At 33.0% G+C, this 21,928-nt stretch overlaps 1 protein-coding gene across 6 annotated transcripts in view; it reads right to left on the reverse strand.

Moving 5' to 3' along the window:
* The window catches only part of LOC110994700 (stress response protein NST1), a 39,647-nt gene that overhangs the window by 8,032 nt on the left and 9,687 nt on the right, over window positions 1–21,928 (reverse strand). The window contains exons 1-10 of one of the 6 annotated variants that reach the window (XM_022261502.2): window positions 17,138–17,302; window positions 12,375–12,413; window positions 11,581–11,783; window positions 10,926–10,964; window positions 8,446–8,540; window positions 5,671–5,856; window positions 3,236–3,379; window positions 2,844–2,969; window positions 2,263–2,336; window positions 342–437 (exon numbers count right to left, since the gene is read on the reverse strand). In XM_022261502.2, coding sequence (XP_022117194.2) covers window positions 342–437; window positions 2,263–2,336; window positions 2,844–2,969; window positions 3,236–3,379; window positions 5,671–5,856; window positions 8,446–8,540; window positions 10,926–10,964; window positions 11,581–11,783; window positions 12,375–12,413; window positions 17,138–17,140 — 1,005 coding nt within the window. In that variant the 5' untranslated portion in view covers window positions 17,141–17,302. Of the gene's footprint in view, window positions 1–341; window positions 438–2,262; window positions 2,337–2,843; window positions 2,970–3,235; window positions 3,380–5,670; window positions 5,857–8,445; window positions 8,541–10,925; window positions 10,965–11,580; window positions 11,784–12,374; window positions 12,414–17,137; window positions 17,303–21,928 lie in introns of those variants that run through there. The other 5 variants (XM_022261501.2, XM_022261498.2, XM_022261503.2 and 2 more) reach the window with 5 other exon arrangements.

Below are 21,928 nucleotides of genomic sequence, written 5' to 3' on the forward strand. Positions count from 1 at the left end.
CTGTTAGAATTGTATCAAATGTTCAACAAATAATTTGCAATAAAATAAAATTTCGACTATAGTTAAAAGGTCTAAGCTATCCTATCTCTTAAGTTGGACCAGACTGCTCACGGTGTGCCAATTTAATTTAAAATCGGTTAAGTAGTTTAGTTTATTAATTATTTAAATAATTAACTTATATACATTTGGTATCACTTAACATCAGGTAAGCCTGCTGCCCCCTTTGCTATAAAAAAAATGTTCGACGTCCTGGCGGACAGTAAAACTGTGTCCAATTTGTGTTTCCACCACACACATTTATTTTTTAGTTATATGAAGAGAATAAAAAAAAAGGTATATACCTTGGACATTTCCTTGTCGACACTGGTCTCTTTGGTGTGTGCGGGCGACGGAGACAATGGACGACCTGGAGACGCCGACTGGGATTTACCGCGACTCTGGAGACCACAGATATGAAATGAATTTTTTAATACAGTTGCTCAAAAAGTGGCATATTGCAGGGAGGTATAGCGTTCGGAAAGTGGGCTATTACACACTCGTGCTTTTTCTTTGCCATTCCCGCACTCGTGCGTTTTCTTTGCCAACTGTCAAAACAATGTGTATTAAAAAGAAAAAACCAACCACGAAGGTTTTATTAAAAATATTCATTGAAGTTTTTATGATAGATGATTTCTACATATTTTAATAATTGGATTCAATAAGTTCGGTTAGGTTTCTTTTCATTTCATATCAATTAAAAAGAATTTTATAAAATATGCAAATACGTATTTTTAAAAAGTTTACTAATAATTGGATTCAATAAGTTAGGTTAGGTTTATTTTATTTCATATCAATAAAAAAAATATTAAAAAGAAAAAAACTAACCAAGAAGTTTTTACTAAAAAAATCACAGAAGTTTTTATTATTCATGCAAATATTTTAAAAAGAAGCTACTATTTGTTTCAATATCAGATTTAATGATTGGACTTAATGAGTTAGATTTGGTTTTCTTTCAATAAAATTAGTCTACTGAAGAATTGGCTGTATGGGCCAAGTTCCCTTTGCCTACCCAGAATGGGTGAAGAAAAGAAAAAACAAGCTTTGCTCATATTCTTTGCGGTTGGCGCCATTTTCCAAAGATGTTCTTTCGAGTTGAGTTATTTGTTGCACAAAATGAGTAATTTCGACGATATTTTATTTGAATGAATACCATCCGAACGCAGTATAATTGCATAAAATGCTTCGGAGAAAAATTTACCGGAAACATATAAGTCTTTAGATATCTACGTGCAACGAATTTATTCCGTAGAGAGAATAGAAAAAAAGCAAATAGTTTAATAAAATTGTTTAATTTTTTCGCAACTGTATTAAAAATAGTCGTTCAGTACACGTGCGGAACCGTCATTGCAACTTGTCCCGACTGTCAACCCTCACCTTCGGCTGCGCCTCGGCTCGGGTAGACATTCGTCGGAACTCGTTGCAATGACAGGCTTTCCGCACTTGTAATGAAATATACTATATTCAAGTTTCTAATTCAATTTCTAATTCGTCCATATCTTGAAAGTTCTGTATACATGTGTATATCACTTGTTCTGTGTAACATATATAATAACCAGGATATACACATTTAGAAAGTACATAAAACATGAATGACAAATAATATCGAAGAAAAAAATATTTCGTTTAGTTTGTTAAAAATAAAACTTAATAACTATCATTAAAATCACTATGGCGCAAATCGGACTCATACCGCCAGATCACGAGTAGATTTAATTATAAATTAACTAGCTACCCCCGCGGACTTAGTCTTAGTCTATTTAATACCTAGGCTATCTTTTTAGTACATACCAAGATGGAACATTTTGCTATGCTACCCGAAAAACTGTTCGGTTTTCCGGAATGAAAACTTTGAATTTTTCTCTATATGAACCTAAGAGTTCATGTCATAAGCTTTTAATAAATAAAAAATAGATTAGTTGTTGAGGAGTGAAAATTAAGGATTGTATTTTTGTATGCCGTATCATTAAAAAAGTAAAAACAAAGAAATTGTCCAAAAAATAAATTGGGCTTGACACCCATTATCACTTAGGGGTTCGAGAGATGTTAACCGACTCTCATACCTACTGAATATACATAATAAATTTCACAAGAATCAGTCAAGCCGTTTCGGAGGTGTTTGGGAAAGAACATTGTGACACGAGATGTTTTATATATATAGAGATTTCACTACAAAATAAGAATTGTAAATACGGTCATTAAAAGAGTTAAGAGCTAAAAACTTACCTTATCTTGATCTTTGGCTGGCTTTGGCTTCCTATGCATTGGCGGTTTACCCTCACCTGGCCCTAGCGGGGTCACTGAAATAAAAAAATCATATTTATAAGCTTATGAATATTATATTTTCTATTTATTCTTTATATTACTGTACTTACTTACTATATTATATACCGATGTAACTATGTACATAGTTACATCGGTATAATTCCACTGTCCATTATTTCAATAAGTAAAAAAAAAATCATTACCATACATATAAATTTTTCAGTTTTGTAATATAATAGATGGACATTATAAACCTATGTCGACATACAAATATATATTTGATTATTAGATATTTTGATATTATTACATATAGATGTAAGTACATACATGTAGATGTAATTAATAAAACGGTTTTTGTTAGACGCCTGCTTATTTATTATTTTGACTAGATTAAAAAAAAATATTATTTCTCAAATTTTTACATCAATAAATGAGTATGAGAGAACCCCCGAGAAGAAATCAAGAGACACTTGTATTGGGGTGAAAAAATAGGGTTAAGGAAACTAACGATTTATAGTTAAATAAACAGTGATTTAACTTACCAGGTTTAGATGAGACATGTAATGATAAAGGTCTGGGCCGTCGCGGAGTAGTCGCTGGCCGCGCTACTGTTGATCCATCGCGGGATACTGCCGGAGTAGAAGTAGCGCTGATACCACCTGTTTCACCTGTAATTTTTCACTTTTAGCATCAGCTGATGACGGGTTTTATTAAAGGAAAATTGTTTAACTTTAACAACTACGTAGTAGAAATACATTTTTTTTTATTTTACTACTACTGAAATTCCAGTAGTAAGTGAATTATTTGTTCCAAGTATAAATAGATTATTACTATATCATTTTCATTTAAAACTTATGCACAAGATAGATGTCGACAAATATGGCGTTAACACGTTTATATGCAGTGAAATATATACATAAACGAGAAATATTACCTCTGGGTGTATTACACCCGGTGCCGGCGATAGATGCAGGGCGTGGCTTCCGCGGAGCGGAGTTCGCCCTCCGTACCACGCCCGTCGCGTTCGACATTGCACTTCCGGGACGAGAACCCGGGGTCGTTTCACCTGAGCGCGTCTCTGGAATTGGAAATGGCCTAATTGAGGATCAAAAGGCTTAGCTGGAAGATGAGTATGTACTTGCAACGAATACCAAAATAAATTTTGTAATTATAATCCAATATTATTTGACATAGGTAGATAAAGTAAAATTAACGCTAAGTATATAATAAATTTAATTAATTACTCTATGAAATACTGCAACTCATTAAAATAAATGTTTACATCATATTGGGATTTCTTTAAGAATCGTGAATATTTTACATAACGCCTATGAAATTAAGTTTTGCTAGCTAGCTATCTACATCTAGCAAAGCTACCATATTACCTATGTAATTTAATAATTTGTAATGATAGTATTGATAAATTGATCGGACGGTATGGGATAAAATAATTTTAATGCGTCTAATTTTAAACCTCTTCAAATTTTAATAATTGGTTATATAGCTATAGTTATCAGACAAATAAATCATTATAAGTTATACATTACTGTTATTTCCTTGTGATGTAGTGCGGAATATGATGTGCAATGTTAAATGAGAAATTTGTTAGACCCTTGTTTCGGTGAGGTTACATTACGTAAAGCTTATTAAATTTATAACATACTAGCTGACCTGGCAAACGTCTTTTTGCCATGTATATCATTTATAATAAAAAATAGGAGTTGATCGTAGAGGGTTGAAAATTTAGGGTTGTATGTATTTTTTAATGCTGTTGATACAGTTGATAAAAAAATACAAATTTATCTAAAAATAAAAATATTTAGGGGTGGTCTACCCTTAATATTTAGGGAGATGAAAAATAGATGTTGTCCGATTATTAGACATACCCAATATGCACACAAAATTTCATGAGAATCGGTCAAGCCGTTTCGGAGGAGTTTAACCATATTTTTTTGTTTAATTAATACTGTATTAAATCCAGTACTGATTTAGTTTAAATAATTGACAATGATATATATGACAATATATAGACCAAGTGAGCAACGACATTATTTAAAATAATTTTACTCACTACAAAAGTCGTAGTAAATTCTACCATCAATAATCATAAGCTTTACGTAACATTGACATTATATGAAAACATACCTTCATTTCTTGAAATACCAGAGAAATTCAAGAAACCAAAACCATTCCTTTAAAGGTATGTGAAGCGTCCCAAATCCCAATCGCAGTAGCATTATTCACAAATACACAGATTAGTGGAGCGTTATCTGTCCTTAAAAGTTGTGCCTACAAAGCTGTCCTGAACTCCTGAACGTCGAAACAAAAAAATAGCAAAACCGAACACACTCAAACAGGGGAAATTTACTTTGTGGTCGCTTGTAAAAGGCCACACTAGAGTCGCACACGCGGTAATATATTGGGAATATATAAGCAAAAAGTCAAAACCACACATTTTAGCAAAAAGCAAATTACAATCCTATAACTATATCACATCAAACCTTTTAAAAAGGCTTAAACATTAAATTTAGCAGATTTCAATTTATTTTAATTACACTCTCAGACATCACAACCTGTTGATACGAGGATAGTAAACATATGTGTGAAAATTATGAGAACCAATCAGGCCCAACGCCAATCCATGGTTACGGACGATTCAACTATTACGTAGACAGATTTATGGGAATTTATACCCTCTCTCTTCCTGGCAGAAGTAAGCAAAGGTTAGTTTAAATAATACAAAATTTTTGTAGGAATCATCGAGAATGCATTTTTTTCCAAAGATAGACGATGTGTGGGTAATATGTGTAAAGTAAATAATTACTTTTGACGTTATCGCCAATTTAAAAATTCAAAGATCCCCCCTCTAGTGCTTACGTAATAATTAAACAGTCCGTTACCATTGTGTATTACCTACTAACCAAAAGATATGTGCAAAACTAGGACATTATGGTGGTGCCAGAATAATTGAATAATAATTAAGCAATTTCGACTTGGAAATTTAAGTTTTAAGTAGACACGAAGAACCTACCTTATAAAACCAGAACGACCACTCAAAAAATTCAGTAAAAACAGAAATATAGTAGTAATTACGACTCTTGTTCGAATGTAAAAACATTACAAAGTTAAAAAGACTAAGTTTTTTTGAAATATGCCCCTAGGGTTCAAGCTTACAAAACCAGATCACCCAGAGAAGCATTTGCCTCAAAGAACCCACCACAGCGTAAGTCAGATACGATGAAAAGAACTTTGAACCTGTCTTTAGATTTGAGAGAGACCAAGCATTAAGCTCACAAAACCAGATCACCCAGAGAAGCAATTAGCTCAACAAAACCAGTTAGCCACAGCGGAAGCCAGTCGAGTACATACGGCTCCTGTTGAGATGGTGCATGGATGGCGACGCGGAGTGTAAAGGCCGGGTGGCCAATTTGTCCAGCCGCGTCATGGAGTAGGCTCTACCTGGGGCACGGGGCGCTGGCACCGTTGGGACCAGGTCGGTCCGTCTCCGAGCAACGGATGACCACATCACGGCTTGTGGTGAACGGTCCGCTTCGTCTGAAATGATATGTTTTACTGTAAATTAGATATAAGAAATAAAGACGAAGACAAAATGTTTTGTCTCATTTTCGTAAATAATAGGTAAAGTATATGTCGCAGTAAAGTAGTTAAATCAGAGAGTTAATTGCATCTCTTCGATCGATTTTCAATCAAGTCGCTAGCATTTTGATTTAAATAATCAGGTTCTACCTGTCTCACTGAAAGTCAGCGTGTTGATTAATAATGTAAAACAAGATGGCGGTCATGACAACAGCTGATTACTTTAAGAGTCTTTCTTTTGACGAACGTTGGTTTGTTGTGTTAGTGCTTTTTTGTTTCAAATTGTGGTCTTTCGTGAAATTGTAAACAAGTTGTCGACTCCACCGTCATAATTTCGGTGTAATCGTGAAGAACTGAAAGCTTGGAAATTCCGTGTTTTTTTTATTGTAAATGGTTAGGTTAGGTTGTTAGGTTAGTCTTGTTGCCTAGGGACGTTTAGGAAACTCGTTAAAAGTTTGAATCAGTCACTTGTCTGACGGAACTTTAGCGACTTGATTGAATATCGAAATATAATTAACTGTCTAGAGATTCAATTTACTCTCTGATTTAACTACTTTAAGCGACATATACACGGGATTGATAAGTGCAAAACATTCAAACATCAATCGTGTACCTATATAGGCTTATTTACTGTTTGAAATTTGTCTCTACATTATAAGATATTTACAATGAAAATAGTCTTGGTTAACATTAAGAATTCATACTTATAAAACAATGGAACGTTGCCCTTTCAAAATTAAAAATGGCATAAAAAATTAGAAAATACAACAGACATCTAGACGTCGATGATAACCTTAACATTCTTGTAATATCAATGCACAAACAAGAGAATTAACATAATCCTTTAATCCGAGGACGGACTTATTGACTTACTACACAACGACACATTGTAACGTCTTCATTAGTATAAAATAATTTGCTAATATAAGAGCGACAACCAAAGTTTCTTTAGCACTTGCGATGTATATAAGAAATATATTTTGCATGTAACCTTAGTTTTATTAAATCCTTAATTCCATTGCTAGCATAATGATATATAGTTTTTTGAAGACGAAAGTAACGCACCTTGCATTACCAAGCAATTATAAGAGTTTTAGTTAATTTAGACAACATTTATTTAATTAAATTCTTAGATTATAAATATCAAACCAAATGACCCAAACATAATAATTTAATACTTACGAAAACTCGAAAACATCAATCCTTAGCAGCAAAAAAATAATGTCTTTTAATAAACAAGCATTTATAATTGTAATAAAATGATTGTTATTACAGTTTAGACAACTCTTTTGTCCCATTCTGTTCAATTATATTTACAGAAAAAAACAAAAAGAGTGCTTTTTTAAAACAGGTTTGAATTGATTTAGTTTAATATGATATATTAAGAATTCAATCACATTAAACTAAAACTCAAACATTCAAGTTGTGATATATCGCGTGTTTTACGAATTTGTAATGCGTGTTAATCTTTATTTCTTAAAAACTTACATTCATAATTCAATTCCATTATAGTGAACATTGTGATAAACGTTTAGAACTAAACTGTTTTTAGAATTGGAAAGTTGAAACGTGACTATCAAAGAATAGTCATTATGACATTGAATGTTACTTAATATAATCAATAATTACTTAAAACTATTACGATTAAGTTTTAAGAATTAAAGATTATTATATTGTAACCTGAAAATAAAGATATAAAAATTGAAATGTTTGTTCTTTATTATGAAACTTCGCGTAACAAACATATATTTTATTCTTCCACCTCACCTCATCTCATCGTTATAGGATGCGTGTTCGATCAGCGATACAAAAAAAGGATAGTGTGATTTTATGAAACCACGGTAAAAGTGATTTTTTTTAAGAATAATATTCCATTAAGGGTATAAAAATCGCTTTATCAATCTTTATATTATACATGGAAAAATTGGAATTATAATGGGAAATAATAAAAGTAGACTAAGTCTCCAACGAATATTTATATTGAACTCTGTCTTTGAGAGTACGACATACATAATGCTATATTGTTAGTTATAAGATTTAGGAATTTAAGTTTAATTTTTTAATGATTGCATGGTGGTTTGATATAGGATTGATATAGGTTAGTTGGTGGGGGTTATATAATGGAATTCTATCGCATTAGTTGTAACTGTAAAGATGAAAAAAGAAAGATGGAAAATTTACTGGAAATAAGTAAATAAATAAATAATATTTTAACAATTATTAAGATTATATACACATATTAAATACTAACAAAATCTAAAAAGCGTGGAGTACTGGCACAAATGAATAATAGTGTATACACTATACGGTCAGGCGCCGGCATATTGACCTTGGATGCTATGACGAGCGCTTTTCACTTTATCCCTACTCCGCGGCCGACCGTCACGCGACATGCGCCACACAGACCAAAAAGTTTGAGACAATGTAATAAAAGTTTCACTTTAAAAATTATTACGTTTATAATGTTTTTTGACCAATAAAGGCGTGTTTCTGTCTGATTAATAATAGCTTGTAAATTAATCACATAATTCTTTAGATAGAACATACCTTTATTGTCAGTGTCGGATGAGTCCAACTGAAGAGCGGAGGCTCGTCGGGTGAGCGGCGCAGACGCATACATCACATTTGTCGTTGATGCCGCCCTGAAAATGTTTGATTTTTTATGACAAACCAGTCTTACATAAAAATATGTCTTTATTTTTAAAGACATACTTGTTATAAAGTCATTGAATGTTTGATTCTTAACACGTGTGACTTTAAATTTTATTGACATGTCTATAGTTTTTTTTTTCATATTTTTGCCTTTATACATGAGAATTTGAGTTTCGTCAGAATTTTAGACATTTTCATCCAAGTAATAGATTCAAAAAGAATCTCAAGTCAGAAGCATCATCAACATTAAAATTTCCTCTTCAATATCTCTGTGTTCAATCATTAATCATATCTTGGATACAATTGAAAGTTTAGTAGACATTTTTTCTACTCAATTTTTCTACTAAATCTAGAAGGTTAGTTGCTATGTTACGTTACAAACCAAACAGATTGCTATACATAATCTAAATGCGGACATATCCGATTACATAAACATTGTGTAAATATTCAAACATGTTAAATGATTTTACAGTGCCTCATGCATTTAAATAATTTATAAAACAAGATTGTATTATCATAATACTCCTGGCTGAAGAATAAAAAAATGTAGTCTATTTCCATAGACTGCTTTTAAAAGGTTTATAAATGATTGCAATCAATTGTCTGATTTTTACAGAACAATCAAATGTATTGGGGGTCAAAACAAATAAATGTGTAGAATTCCAACTTAATTTCAATTGCTTATCTATGGGTAAGATATTTCTAGAATTTTCTTCCATATTTGTATATGATACCAGCTCATTGTTGACGTCACCTTGTCATTGCGTTTATTTCATACATTCCTCAGCTGTTTATTATATGACGAATTAGTAATATTGAGATAAAATCATTAAAACAATAATTTAATTGGGACGTTAAAATTTTGCTTCGTCGATTTGAAGCATTGTTTCAATGGACAATGGCACGGAAGTCATGGACACAGGAAGCTGAGATTGAAGGCTGGTTTAGTTTTTGGTATATTTCGCCAGAGGATTACGACATAGCGGAGTTTTATTTTTTTTATAAAACGGGGTAAATGGGCAGGGCAACTCATCTGTTGTGAAATGATATGGACGCCCATGGACATTCTCAATGCCAGAGGGCTCGCAAGTAGGTTGCCGGCGTTTTAAATATTAGTACGCTCTTTTCTTAAAGGACCCTAAGTTGAATTGGTTCGAAGTAACTCCGATGGTATAGCCAGACGTAGGCACTATCTTCAACTATTATTTTGCATTCATACGTTTCATAGCAATTAACAATTAGTTCGCTTACATTCTATTGTTGGACGCAAGTGGTTAATATAGAGTAAAATCCTCTATTATTTAAAGTAGGAACCGTACAAATATAATTTTTATCTCAATATTGAATCAAATCAAAGCTAGTATGGACTTAATTAAGTATTAAAACAAACACGCGACAACAACCTATTCTTATTAAAATAATTTAATCACTTTGCAAGAGTTGATAAGAATTGATAATTTCAATTTGTTCGTGCGGAAAATTTTCAATAGCTTAAAAATACATTTTAATCGGATCAAATGCGAATCCAGAGATTTGTTGGTTTCATTACAATTTTTTTAATCAAACAAGTTATACCGCCGCCTAATGACACCCACAATGGGTTCGCAAGTTTGATGTAGGCCTTTATGAATTGGTACGCTCTTTTCTTAATCGTCTAATACCATTTAATTCTAATGAATGTATAAGTAATTCATTAAAAACGATTTTCCTTTTTGGAAGTAGATTTATTCCCCGTTACTTAAGCCCGTTGTTAATTTAACCCAGGGCTTAAATAAAGTATACAAAATAGGTAGATGTACAAATATAAACAGTGAATGCCTATTATTATTATTATTTATTTTTTTGAAACATTCAAGGTCACTATGGACGATGAATTTCTAAATTCCTTACCAAAACGAAAATGGACTCATCGATATATAGAAATAGTATGTCAGCAACGTTTAGTAATTAGTATAGCCCACTAATTACATATTCTGTGTGTGTGCGTAACAGTTTATATCCTGTACAGTTTAACTAGAGAGCTGAATAACTGAATTCGGTTAAATAATTAACACGTTTTATATATTACATTTAAACGGCGCATTTGTAGAAAATATCATTAGATATTAGTTCATAATTGTTTTCAAGTAAAATCATCTAAATGTGTATTTACTGAAGAATACATTCAGCATAATAAATACATATTACGTGATACATTGTAAAATATATGAAGATTGCATATGTACATTCATGCACTACAGGATCATCTACGTCACAACATGCATAACAAATATTGAACAAACTACGCTAAAGACAGCAATACTAAGAAACAGTTATACAAAATCGATGTTAATATTGCACTCATGTGTTAATAAATAATAACAAAAATTGCTTACAGTGACTCAAAAAAGTTCATCTGATCTAGTGGGTTGGTACTGGAGAAAAACAAATAAAAATTAGTGCAAAAATAAAGTGAAACTTCACTTCATATTGGTACTTTGGATCCAAAACCATGGTCATAGAAGCAAAGCAAAATTAAATTCAAAATAAAAAAATGGCCAGAAATATTCGACTGCTAGCTCGCTTATACTAGCTAGTTTATAAACTACTTCAAAGAAAAACGAAACTTGGTTAGAAATTTTTATATCATACATCTACTTAATCAATAACTGATAATAAAATGTGAGCCGTCACGGGACGCCTGGCAGATGTGAAACATCGATATTATTTTTTTTAAAGTAATATGCAGAAAAGAACAGACTGTGATAGGAAATAAATATGTTATAATGATAAAATAAAATATTACGATTTTTTCCAGATAACGATGACTATTTGTTGAATAAACATTATATTCATTAAATATTTTTAATGTGAAATTTACTACTGCATTTAGACTGTATATCATATAGTGTGGCGACGCGTCGCCACGGCATGCGTCGCCACGCCAGAAATCGGTTTTACGTGCGGCTATAGATGTTTCACATCAAAAAAAAAATCCAACCAAACCTGCATTTTCTATCTCATCATAAATGTCTACTATCTAATGCTTACCTGCGCGCGGCCCAGAAGAAGCCAGCTGAGTCGACCGGTTCCAGCAGTCTTGGCGTAGAGGATCCGAAGGCGAACGCCGGCCGCGGCGCAGAGCGAGCCGCGCGGGCCCGTTCCAGGCGTTCGGTGCGATCGCGCTCGCGCTGAAGTAACGCCTCCCGCCGCGATATGGACGCTTCCCATATCGCGCGTTTACGTTCTTCTACCTGGAAAAATACAATAATACTCTATTATTATATATATCAACGTGGTTCAAAGTTAATAACTTGTTTGTTACCATTTCTTCTTTACGGCTTATCGGCAGTTAAAGCCTACTGGCTCTGATAGTTTCTTACGCTCTTGGCTTAATAATTTTCTTTGAAAGGGTACAGGGCTTTCATGGCCTATGATAATATCGAATGTCTACTGAAGGTAAAATAATTATAGGCAAAGGTGTTCGTTGTTTATCATAGAATTATGAAAAGTAATATGGAACTAAATAATTAGCATTCGCTTCATAGCACAATACGTCCATTTGTTTGTTTACACAACAAAGCTACTGTTCCTAACCCACCTATTTCCATCGCACCTAATATTCATATCTTTATCTCAGGAACAAATAATCGCTAAGATTTAAAAAGTTTATTACATTGAAACAATTAAAATTGATTGTTAAATATTTTCACCAATAATTAATATATATAAGTTAGGAAACCATGTTAAAGCCATGCTCATTAGTTGCAGTTTCTAAGTACGTGAACCTTCAAATACATAATTATAACATTCAATAAATACTTGTGTTTTTTAACATTAATTACCTTTTCATTGAACCGCCCAGATTTTTCAGATACCACCTCCTAAAACAAGTTTTATTTTGAGGATAGTCCAATTTTAAAATTCAAACACAAATGGGCCTACGAAATTGTTCTTATTTATTTGGTACATTTGAATGATTTTAGATAACTGAAAATTTAGGTAAAAACTAATTCTTTACCTGGGCTTAATAAGCAATTAGTACCAATAAAGTCACAAGAAATTTGTCAATGATCATGATTCAAAAAATTAAAAACATTACTTAGAGATTTTCATTAAGACAACTATGACAGGAATCCTGATTTATAATTACTTTGAATTATTAAATGTGTACATTCTCTGTAAATTTAATGCACCTTAGCATTTAATATGCATAATACTATAAGACGTGTATGTACAGAACACGAATTTAACCCGTAGTGGGCAAAAATTGTTTCATTATATATTCTAACGTTAGCTGAACTCAAGAAATGAACAATATATAAAAAACTTTCACTTGGCGCGACGTTATAACGATTGATTTAATACGTGTTACAATTTATGAAGCGTTGCGTAGCAATATTAAGTGATTCCTGTGTTCGAAAAAGAAAAAGTAGCCAAGTCCAATCAAGGTTCATAACAAAAACTACAAACAGTTTCGAATCATCAATCCATACTATCAAAAATAAACGAGAATCGTACTTTAACCATCAATAATATAGAAACAATTGTAGCACTTCTTGACCACAGTTTCCCGTATGTTTAATTAATCACATTTCTTTGTGGGCAAACAGGTTAACTGGGCCTAAATAAAAGGGCCTAATTCTGGCCCTAAGACGTACCGGATCCCTGACAAAGTTTTACTTCAAAAAAGCCGGGGTTCAAACGCAACGATTTCCGGCTTGAATCGCGAGTATTGGCACTACGTCAATATTCTAATTAAATATTATATCGGTGAACACTGTTCCCATAAACTAAGGTTTTCTAACATTGCTTATTCCCAAGTATAAGGTATCTCAGTAGGTGGTCTGAATATATTATTTATTTATACGAAACGAACATAGAATTGCAAACGCAATGGAATCTCGCATTCCATTTAAATATTCAAGAACGGTTTGTGACAAATTGAATTAGAGCAATGCTACTTATAGGCCGTCTCCGGTCCCTCATTCCTCTAGGAATTACTTAGACAAGCTCTGTCCTGCGATCTCACATTTCATATACGGTATATATATAAGCTCTTTATAACATTATTCGTTATAACGAAATAATCACTAACTTAAAAAAGATATAATTTGGTTGGTTTAACACAAAACCCATACATTAATTATTATATGTATTACGAAGAAACATATTTATAATCAGAATACAAAACTAACCAAATGAGCTGACAAAATTTCTAAATTAAAACTCTCTATAACGAAAATATGCTCGGTGCCTTCAAATTCTTTATAAAGAGGTTGCAATGTATTTATAAAATAGCAAGTTCTGTTCATTTCCAGTCGAACAGCGCTTACGTAGTTAATTAAAAACTATATTTCAAAAGACCAGAATAGTCCTTAAATAGTTTTAAATTTAGCAAATAATTCTTGCTAACAGTTTCTAAAATATTTTTGCTTACAAATAGCAGTACAACAAATCACCTCAAAGGGATCTGGCACTCTCGAAACAAAATGCTTATTTACCAATTCTAGACTAGAATTACTTAAAAATGTTATGAACGAAGCTTTAAAAGAATCTTCATCCACAATGAAGTCGGAAGTGGCTATTTCTGTTTCTACTTTACGGCAGGAGTTTATAAATATTTTGGATGCTCTACGCACACTTAGCAAGACCAATTCTAAAATTATCGATTCATGTCTTGTCATATTCGTATAAGGCATTGCCTCATATAAATAAAAGAATCGGTTCAAAGCTATTGAAGGCGTAAAATATGGCAGTTTTTTGATGGTGGGAGTTAAATATCCTGTTACATATTTTAAATAATTATATTAATTGTGATATGATGTCACTTAACACACAAAATCTATTGAGTTATATATACAAGAAATATTATGTAAACTTGCTTTGTTATATAGTATATATATTGATCGAAGTAAAACGGAAATACAGTAGGATTGGCATATAAGACTTCGGGGTGGTATCTCTGCCTATTTTAAATATGAGAGGTTATATTTACCGAATGTCAACCTTATTCGGTATAGATAATGAATATAATATACCTTTAGAGAGAAACCAGAACAGACAGTCTACCGATGTTTGCAGCCATTAATGAGCAATGTTTACTTTTGCTGACGTGGCCCAGCCGTCATGAAATCATTTTTAAAATTATAACGTCATACCAACATGTATGATACACTATTTCAGTTCTAAACATAGTAAATATTCGTCATTCGCAAAACAGAGCGTTCGCTTCACTTGCATGCGTATGCGCAGATCTGCGCGTGACCCTATAATTGTCTTATATGTGACCGGGTCACCTGCTGCCTTTTCGTTGAATACCAATTAGCATTAAACAGATACAATAATATGAATATTCTTTTGTACTGCCGTATTTTTAGAGTTTCATGTTTTTGTTCGCAATTTGAAACAATTCATTCAGCGATAGGCAAATGAAAACATTATCAAACACATTTGAAAGTAATTTAAATAAAAGAAAATAATAGACATTAGTCAGAGGTGATATCATACTAACTATTCATAGATAATAAAACTAAGAAGCCTTATTTAACTAAAGTTAGGCCAGCTTTAAAAACAGCATTCTTTTTCATCTTATAGGATAATAATGAATTGGTATTCGTTTATCTCGCTAATACTAGAGATTGGCTGGACCGATTCCGACAATTATGGTCTTTAAAAATTTGTAGAAGTTTAGATAATAGTGGGGATATAAGTAAAGAGAAATGCAAGACAATTGAATTGTCCATAATAAATCCAGAAAAATATTGAATGTTCTGTCTTTTACGTAATAAAGAATTGTCTTGGTTGTCACATTTATAAATTCCTTCAGAAATTTGTGTTTCCTAACTGTAATATTAGATCCGATTTCTTTGATCTGTTTTATAATGTTGTATTAAGTTTGGACACAAATATATGTAGGTGATATAAAGTTCACCGTGTCATCTAGTATATATTTAGGCCATAGTTAATTCAACTTAAGTAATCAAATTAAATATTCTCTTGCAAAATACTGCAGACATGTAACACGTCGTTTTAATTAACGGAAATGGTTAGCTATTACAGTATTAAATTCCCTCCGATCCAAAATTCTTTTCGTACGTAGTTTAACTAGGCATATGCTGTTACTGGCAGTCTTCCAATCTGTAAGGTCAAGAGTCGGCATCCCTTTAGCATTGTTTGCATCTGGCTATATTGAACTATTACATCACTTTACAAAGTAATAAGGCTTTTTCTACGACATTTTAACGTTATCAATATATAGTTTATTTATTTAGTACTCCTACAGCTAACATAAATTATATATAATTACAAACAAATACACTGAGAATATAGCGAAAGATGGAATACATGATACATTTTACAGCATAAAGAATTAGAGAACTCTCACTTTTAGGGAACCAACTAGATAAATAAATTGGTTGTGTTGTGTGATGGAGTAAAAGTGTGGGTATGTACGTGATGGTACACACCACACACATGAGCACATCCCATATATGTACCACATATGGGGTGTGCTCATTATGCAGGTGATTTTGCGCTATGGATATTCTTAATACACTTTTTAACCACGTTCCGCGATAACCTAAACAATTCAAGGCCTAAATAGTGGTCATTGTATGTCCGGGCAGCGCGATACAAAACTGAGTTGCTTGTCACACCTCGCCACCGAAGGCAAGCCACCACCAGAGAAGGCAAATAGTCTTATTAAATCATTAATAATTAATTTGTAAAGAGCTCTGATATTTAATAAGCAAATATTATTATAGTCTAAAATACAAAAACTTGTGAATGACGTATATTAATTACCATAATAATGTCGTTTCTACATGGAACAAACGCGTGAGTCGATGACATCAGCGCGCAAGGACGTCGTTATGCAATGGACGTAGGTTGAGTGGAATTATAAAGAATCTTTAGGCGTCTAAACACCAATTATTTCCTTTAGAAATTATTGAGCATCGAGCCAATCTCCTTGCTGACACCAGACGGTGACTGTCCTCGTTCTGACACGCGATCGGTGTCAAGAGTAAATAAATAAATAAAAACAGAAATGCCTTATGTTTACACACAATACAGGATACATTATAATTGACAAAAATTTATGAGCCGCGCAAACAAGAAATTTAATTTATCAATGTCATGCCGTCTCTATCCAATACTATATTGCGTCTAATGCTATTTCGTACATGCATAATACGTCCACCTGGTTATCTGTAACCTCTTTGACCTTGCCATATATGCTTCTCATTGCAGCACTCGCCAGTTAGCGTTATCACAGTTATCCCTCTGATGTATGGGCACGAAATTAACGCGATGGTTATAAGGAAGTGAAAATGCTGTATGGACTTTCCACGACAATGAGTCAACTCACTCCAGCGCACGGACTCTGTAACTTCCAATACAGAGATACTGATCCCAACGTGTATGCAAATTCAAAGTTCATATATATCCGTAGCACTGATCTCGCAACCTTGGGATAGCGCGGTACACAACCCCATTATATATCGAATGGCATATGGACGTTACAGAATAGGGGCTTGTTGTTATCAAGGAATCTGGAAATTCTCGCTGCACATAGAATAAGTATACGCAGACTTCTATAACCTACCATTTTTTACAACATCCAACTTCACTTATCATTAAGTCAGAACTCCTATTGATTGTATATCAAAATGTGTACCGTAGCGACATCTGTGTTGTTTATTTTAACTGTATCTATGTAATTGTCTATGATAAAATATACAAATCAGTCTGTCTTTTCCAACGCACTTGGTTGTTTCAATTAAGAACTTGACAATAGCTAACTGAATGTATTTACCTGTACAATATCGATCGACAATCTAATCTCTTATCTTATGATTAGATAAATATAATCCTTTGCAATCGATAGAAGATAATACCGGTTTTTGAAAGTAATTGTTTTTTTAATTTTAAAGTTAAAAACCACGCGTTGGGACGAGTTCCATCTGTTCACGACAGATGGTTAGGGAACGAGATTTTACGAAAGATTAAGTGACGTCAATGGCACTTTCATACAACTTTTGATCATAGCATTTACATGTTAAGAGTCTGTTTCACAATGTCCGGATAAGTTCCAAATAAGCTATTTATTACTTATTGGTAGGATAAACACTATTGTTGCGTTTCACGATTGTCGGATAGCGCTATTCGTCATAAATAAAACGATCTTATTCGGAACTTTTATCTTCCGTATAATTTATGTGTTTCATAGGTATTTAGTACTTTATTCATACGTTGTGAAACAGACCCATAATACGGCAATTATACCTATTTTAATAATCAGCAATCACCTGCACACAAACATGTGTTTATAGGTTGTTGTTGGTTTGTATTAAGGTGGCAAAAATGTTTTTGCCAACTTAATATATAGAAGGCAAGTCATACATTTGTCACAGATAAAAATACACATTATATCTTCATAGATTAATATGGTATCATATTAAATGGAGTCCGAGACAGTCTATAAACGCGATAAACTCAAAGACTAACAATAAATCGTGTGGTTGTTAAAGGTGAAAATTTTTTTATGATTCTATATAATTTGACTAAGATAACTTATATACACGAAATGCTTGCGGTAGCTGCGGGCAGAAACTACTAATTAATAACAAAAGTATTGTAAAACCAGTATAAAAAGCATTCCTAACCTTTATTATAAATGCGAAAGTGAGTTTGTTACGCTTTCACGGATATTCCGATTTTGATGTTTTTATAATGTAATGGACAAAAAGGCCGCTAAGTAAGTATACAGCCATCGTCCCAGGTATCTTGATATTTTTATTGCATAGTCTATGTTTTGGAATACTGTTTAGGGATTTAAACATGTACGTATCAGTTAGTCTTCGTATTGAAGAGTTAAGTACACAATGTTATAAATTTGGGTAATTTACTAACAAAACGTAAGTTTCTCATAAAAATTAATTCAGATTTTTGACAATAATTCAGCTCATTGAATGTAAATGAGTTCAAAAAGCAAACGAAGCAGACGCAAGGCCAGTGAAAGATCACCCCTTTTAATTGCTTCGTGAGCAACCTTGAATTATAAAAATGAAAAGTGGATTTTGGGGTTAAGCAAAGTTAAAAAACTGCTAACGAAAGGCACATTTTTGAACAGGACTGTATACTTTAAAAAAAATTGGTAATAATTTTTGAGGACGAATATTAGTCATACACGATAAAGCCAATATAACAGAAAATATTAAATGTATATATAATCGTAAAATCTGAGAGCATGACTGGGATCAAAAAAAAGACAAAATAAGGAGTAGCAACATCAGAAGAAAGACTAAGGTACAGGACATAACTTTGAAAATAAGAAGATAAAAATGGGCAGGCCACATGGTCAGGGGAAAGGATAAATGGAGTAAAATAATCACACAATGGTACCCAAGAGATGAAAAGAGAAAGAGAGGTAGACCACAAAAAGGTGGGACGACGACATTAGACAAGTCGTGGGAACACCATGGGGTAGAGTGGCCATAGAAAGGCCAGAATGGAGAAGATTGGAAGAGGCATTTGCAACCTGGCAAACGGACAAGTGTGGAACAAAAGAACAATCTACGAAAATAAAGAAAATACTGTCTTGTCCGAAAAAAGGCTATTATATAATAGTAAAATCTACTGTGTGGAACCACCACTGTCTTTATATGGGTCTTGGCCTCAGTCACCCATCAAAACTTTTATAAGTAATCAACCATCTATGCCTGAATCGTGTAGATTTTCGGGTTATTAAGGTATCTCAGTTTTCTATCTTTGTTTACCGTCACTACTAGGGTAGGAGCAAAGTAATTGCGAACCTTTTTTTAAAATACAGGCGACAAACCAGCAGGCTGAAGTAAACCGCCCATGGACACACAACCAGAAGGCTTTGAAGTGCCTTGCCGGCCTTTGAGGAATTGTACGCTGTTATTATGAACGGCCCTAAGTCGAATTAGTTAGGAACTTTATTGGGCAGCTGACATAGAATAAAAAAATCCATTGGTGCACAGCCTTCATTCCAACAAAAGATCTCAGTGTTGAGAGTCAAATGCTGAAGCCACTGGAACTGCTATTGTTGACTTTCTAATATTTGCAACCTGTCACAATTATGGAGGAAATAGACTAAGAAAATGAATTGTCTATGCGAATCTAACATACAAATCTTAAATATGAAAGTAAATCACGTTGATAATTATTTGCATAGTCCGCAAAACGTGATAATTGGTGCGCGTAATCAAGCCTCTAATTGGATCCACAGCCTCCAACTAAATATTACGTAATCGGTTTTCATTAAATATCGTTTAAATACTGGAAGAATTTGTCACAACCTCATATAATTGCTCTAATAATTTTGTGCCTATACGTAATTTTATAGAGTTATACATACATCACAAATAGACTCAACACCACTATATGTACCATGAGTTAGACAAACTATGAAACTTGGTACACAAAAGATTATCATAGAAACAATTGAAACGCGTATTTTCCGTGCTATTAAGTAAGGTAAGGCTATCATCGATTTTCATCTTTAATACTTTAAAAATAAATTCGTTACACTTGTGGTTATATCCTTATTGTCTACGTCGATTTTAAAATGGACCAGGAGGTTCAGTTGCTAGCAAAAGAGATGACAAAAGCCTCCGTCGTATAATATTATTACGTTTACCGCTTCGTTACACTGAGCTCTATATTTTTTATTTATCAATCACTTGAAGGCTTATATGAGAGCAAGATTTTAAAAAATAAGGGGAAAATTGAGTCTAGTTGTTTCGACTCGCATGACGTCATAGGTTCGTTTATTTTACCCTAGCTCGTACGCTTAAGGACAAAACGCACAAGGATCCATCCATGCAGAAACCGGAATGTCTTAGATCCAAAAAGACGGCGTGTGTCCAGCTAAGTGGAGCTCTTGTCTCCATAAGATGAGCTCAGTACTACGATACTATTTAAACTGTGTTCTTTGAAAAGTTACTTCTTAAAGACATACGACATAAAACTGTTTATTGGATACACTGTCTCAAACGAATCTTCATATACGTCATCTGTATTAACCGTTAAGACACATGTCCTGCACTTAGGACTTTTAATATAGAATCGTTACAGTATTAGCAGACAGGGTCGACTAAAAGCCATTATATCAACCTAATTATGAAATGCAAGCCAATATGAGCGGAAATATCTGAAAGGCTGTGGCTACCCTTGGCGCATTGCTGACCCCTTACGTAACGGCTGCATAACTTCTGGTCCACTAGTGGCATTTCATTTATTTGTTTGAAAATCGTTTAACAATTATTTTACCCTAAACTTAACTTTTGCATTCGCATCAATTGCGTTATTACGAAATTCCGATAAAACGTTATAGAAACATCTATCACCATAGTAGCTGGCATTTCGCTAGATGGAAGACGAAGACGCAGATAAGGACGAAGGTCACGTCTTATAAGCAAGTTTAAATTAGCTATGAAACTGTTTATTCAAAAACATATACATAACAAAAAATTGTTTTCCCCTTTTTGTATATTAAATGATATTGTATAACAATTACGACATATGTATTTGTATGAATTACAGTTTTCAATTCCAAAGTACCGAACAATGTAAAGTCTAATTAATAAGCAGCGGAACGGGGAAAAGCAATTTCCTCTAGATTACGTCACAAGTCACCAGAACTAAGTCAAGGGTTCTTGTGCTGAGTAAAAACAAGTTATATGGCTTATAGAGGCATTTAGCGCATCATACTGACGATAATTTTGTTTTTATTATAATGCTGTAATAATTATTTATTAGTAATTTTAAATAGAGAGAATAATGTTCTTCTTTAACAAAGAATAATTAGCTAACGCAGCTTTCATCACAATATTCAACAGTCAATACAATATTCTGGTGTTGCAGGTTCAAATACGGAGTATGTATGTATTTCGAATTATTATAGGAAATCTTTGTTATTATAAATCGGAAAAAACATTCCACAATCATATAACTACATAACCTCATTTATTCCACGACTACAGTTTATGTGAATTTATATACAATAACCGTTTATATGACATTGGAATTTCATTGATAAAATATATTTTATTACCAAATTTAATTATGCGTTTACGTATTTCCTAACAGCAACGCCTATACTTGCATTCCAAATTTAAAATTTCGAACGTTAGCTAAAAATATTTTCCATTTCAAATATAGAATAGAAAAACGAATGCAATAAAAACTAGGCTTTGATTTTTGTCTGACTACAAATTAAAATTAAAACAGCCAACAAATATTCAATAGCGTACTGCAGATCAGTGCTGCGCAAGTAATATTTCTCGTTTATCGTAGATCTGCAGAATTCCGTTATATTCACCTTTGATCTCGAATTGCATTCATATTTAATATTAACCGATCTCCATAT

Source organism: Pieris rapae, chromosome 6, assembly GCF_905147795.1.
Source record: "Pieris rapae chromosome 6, ilPieRapa1.1, whole genome shotgun sequence".
NCBI lineage: Eukaryota > Metazoa > Arthropoda > Insecta > Lepidoptera > Pieridae > Pieris > Pieris rapae.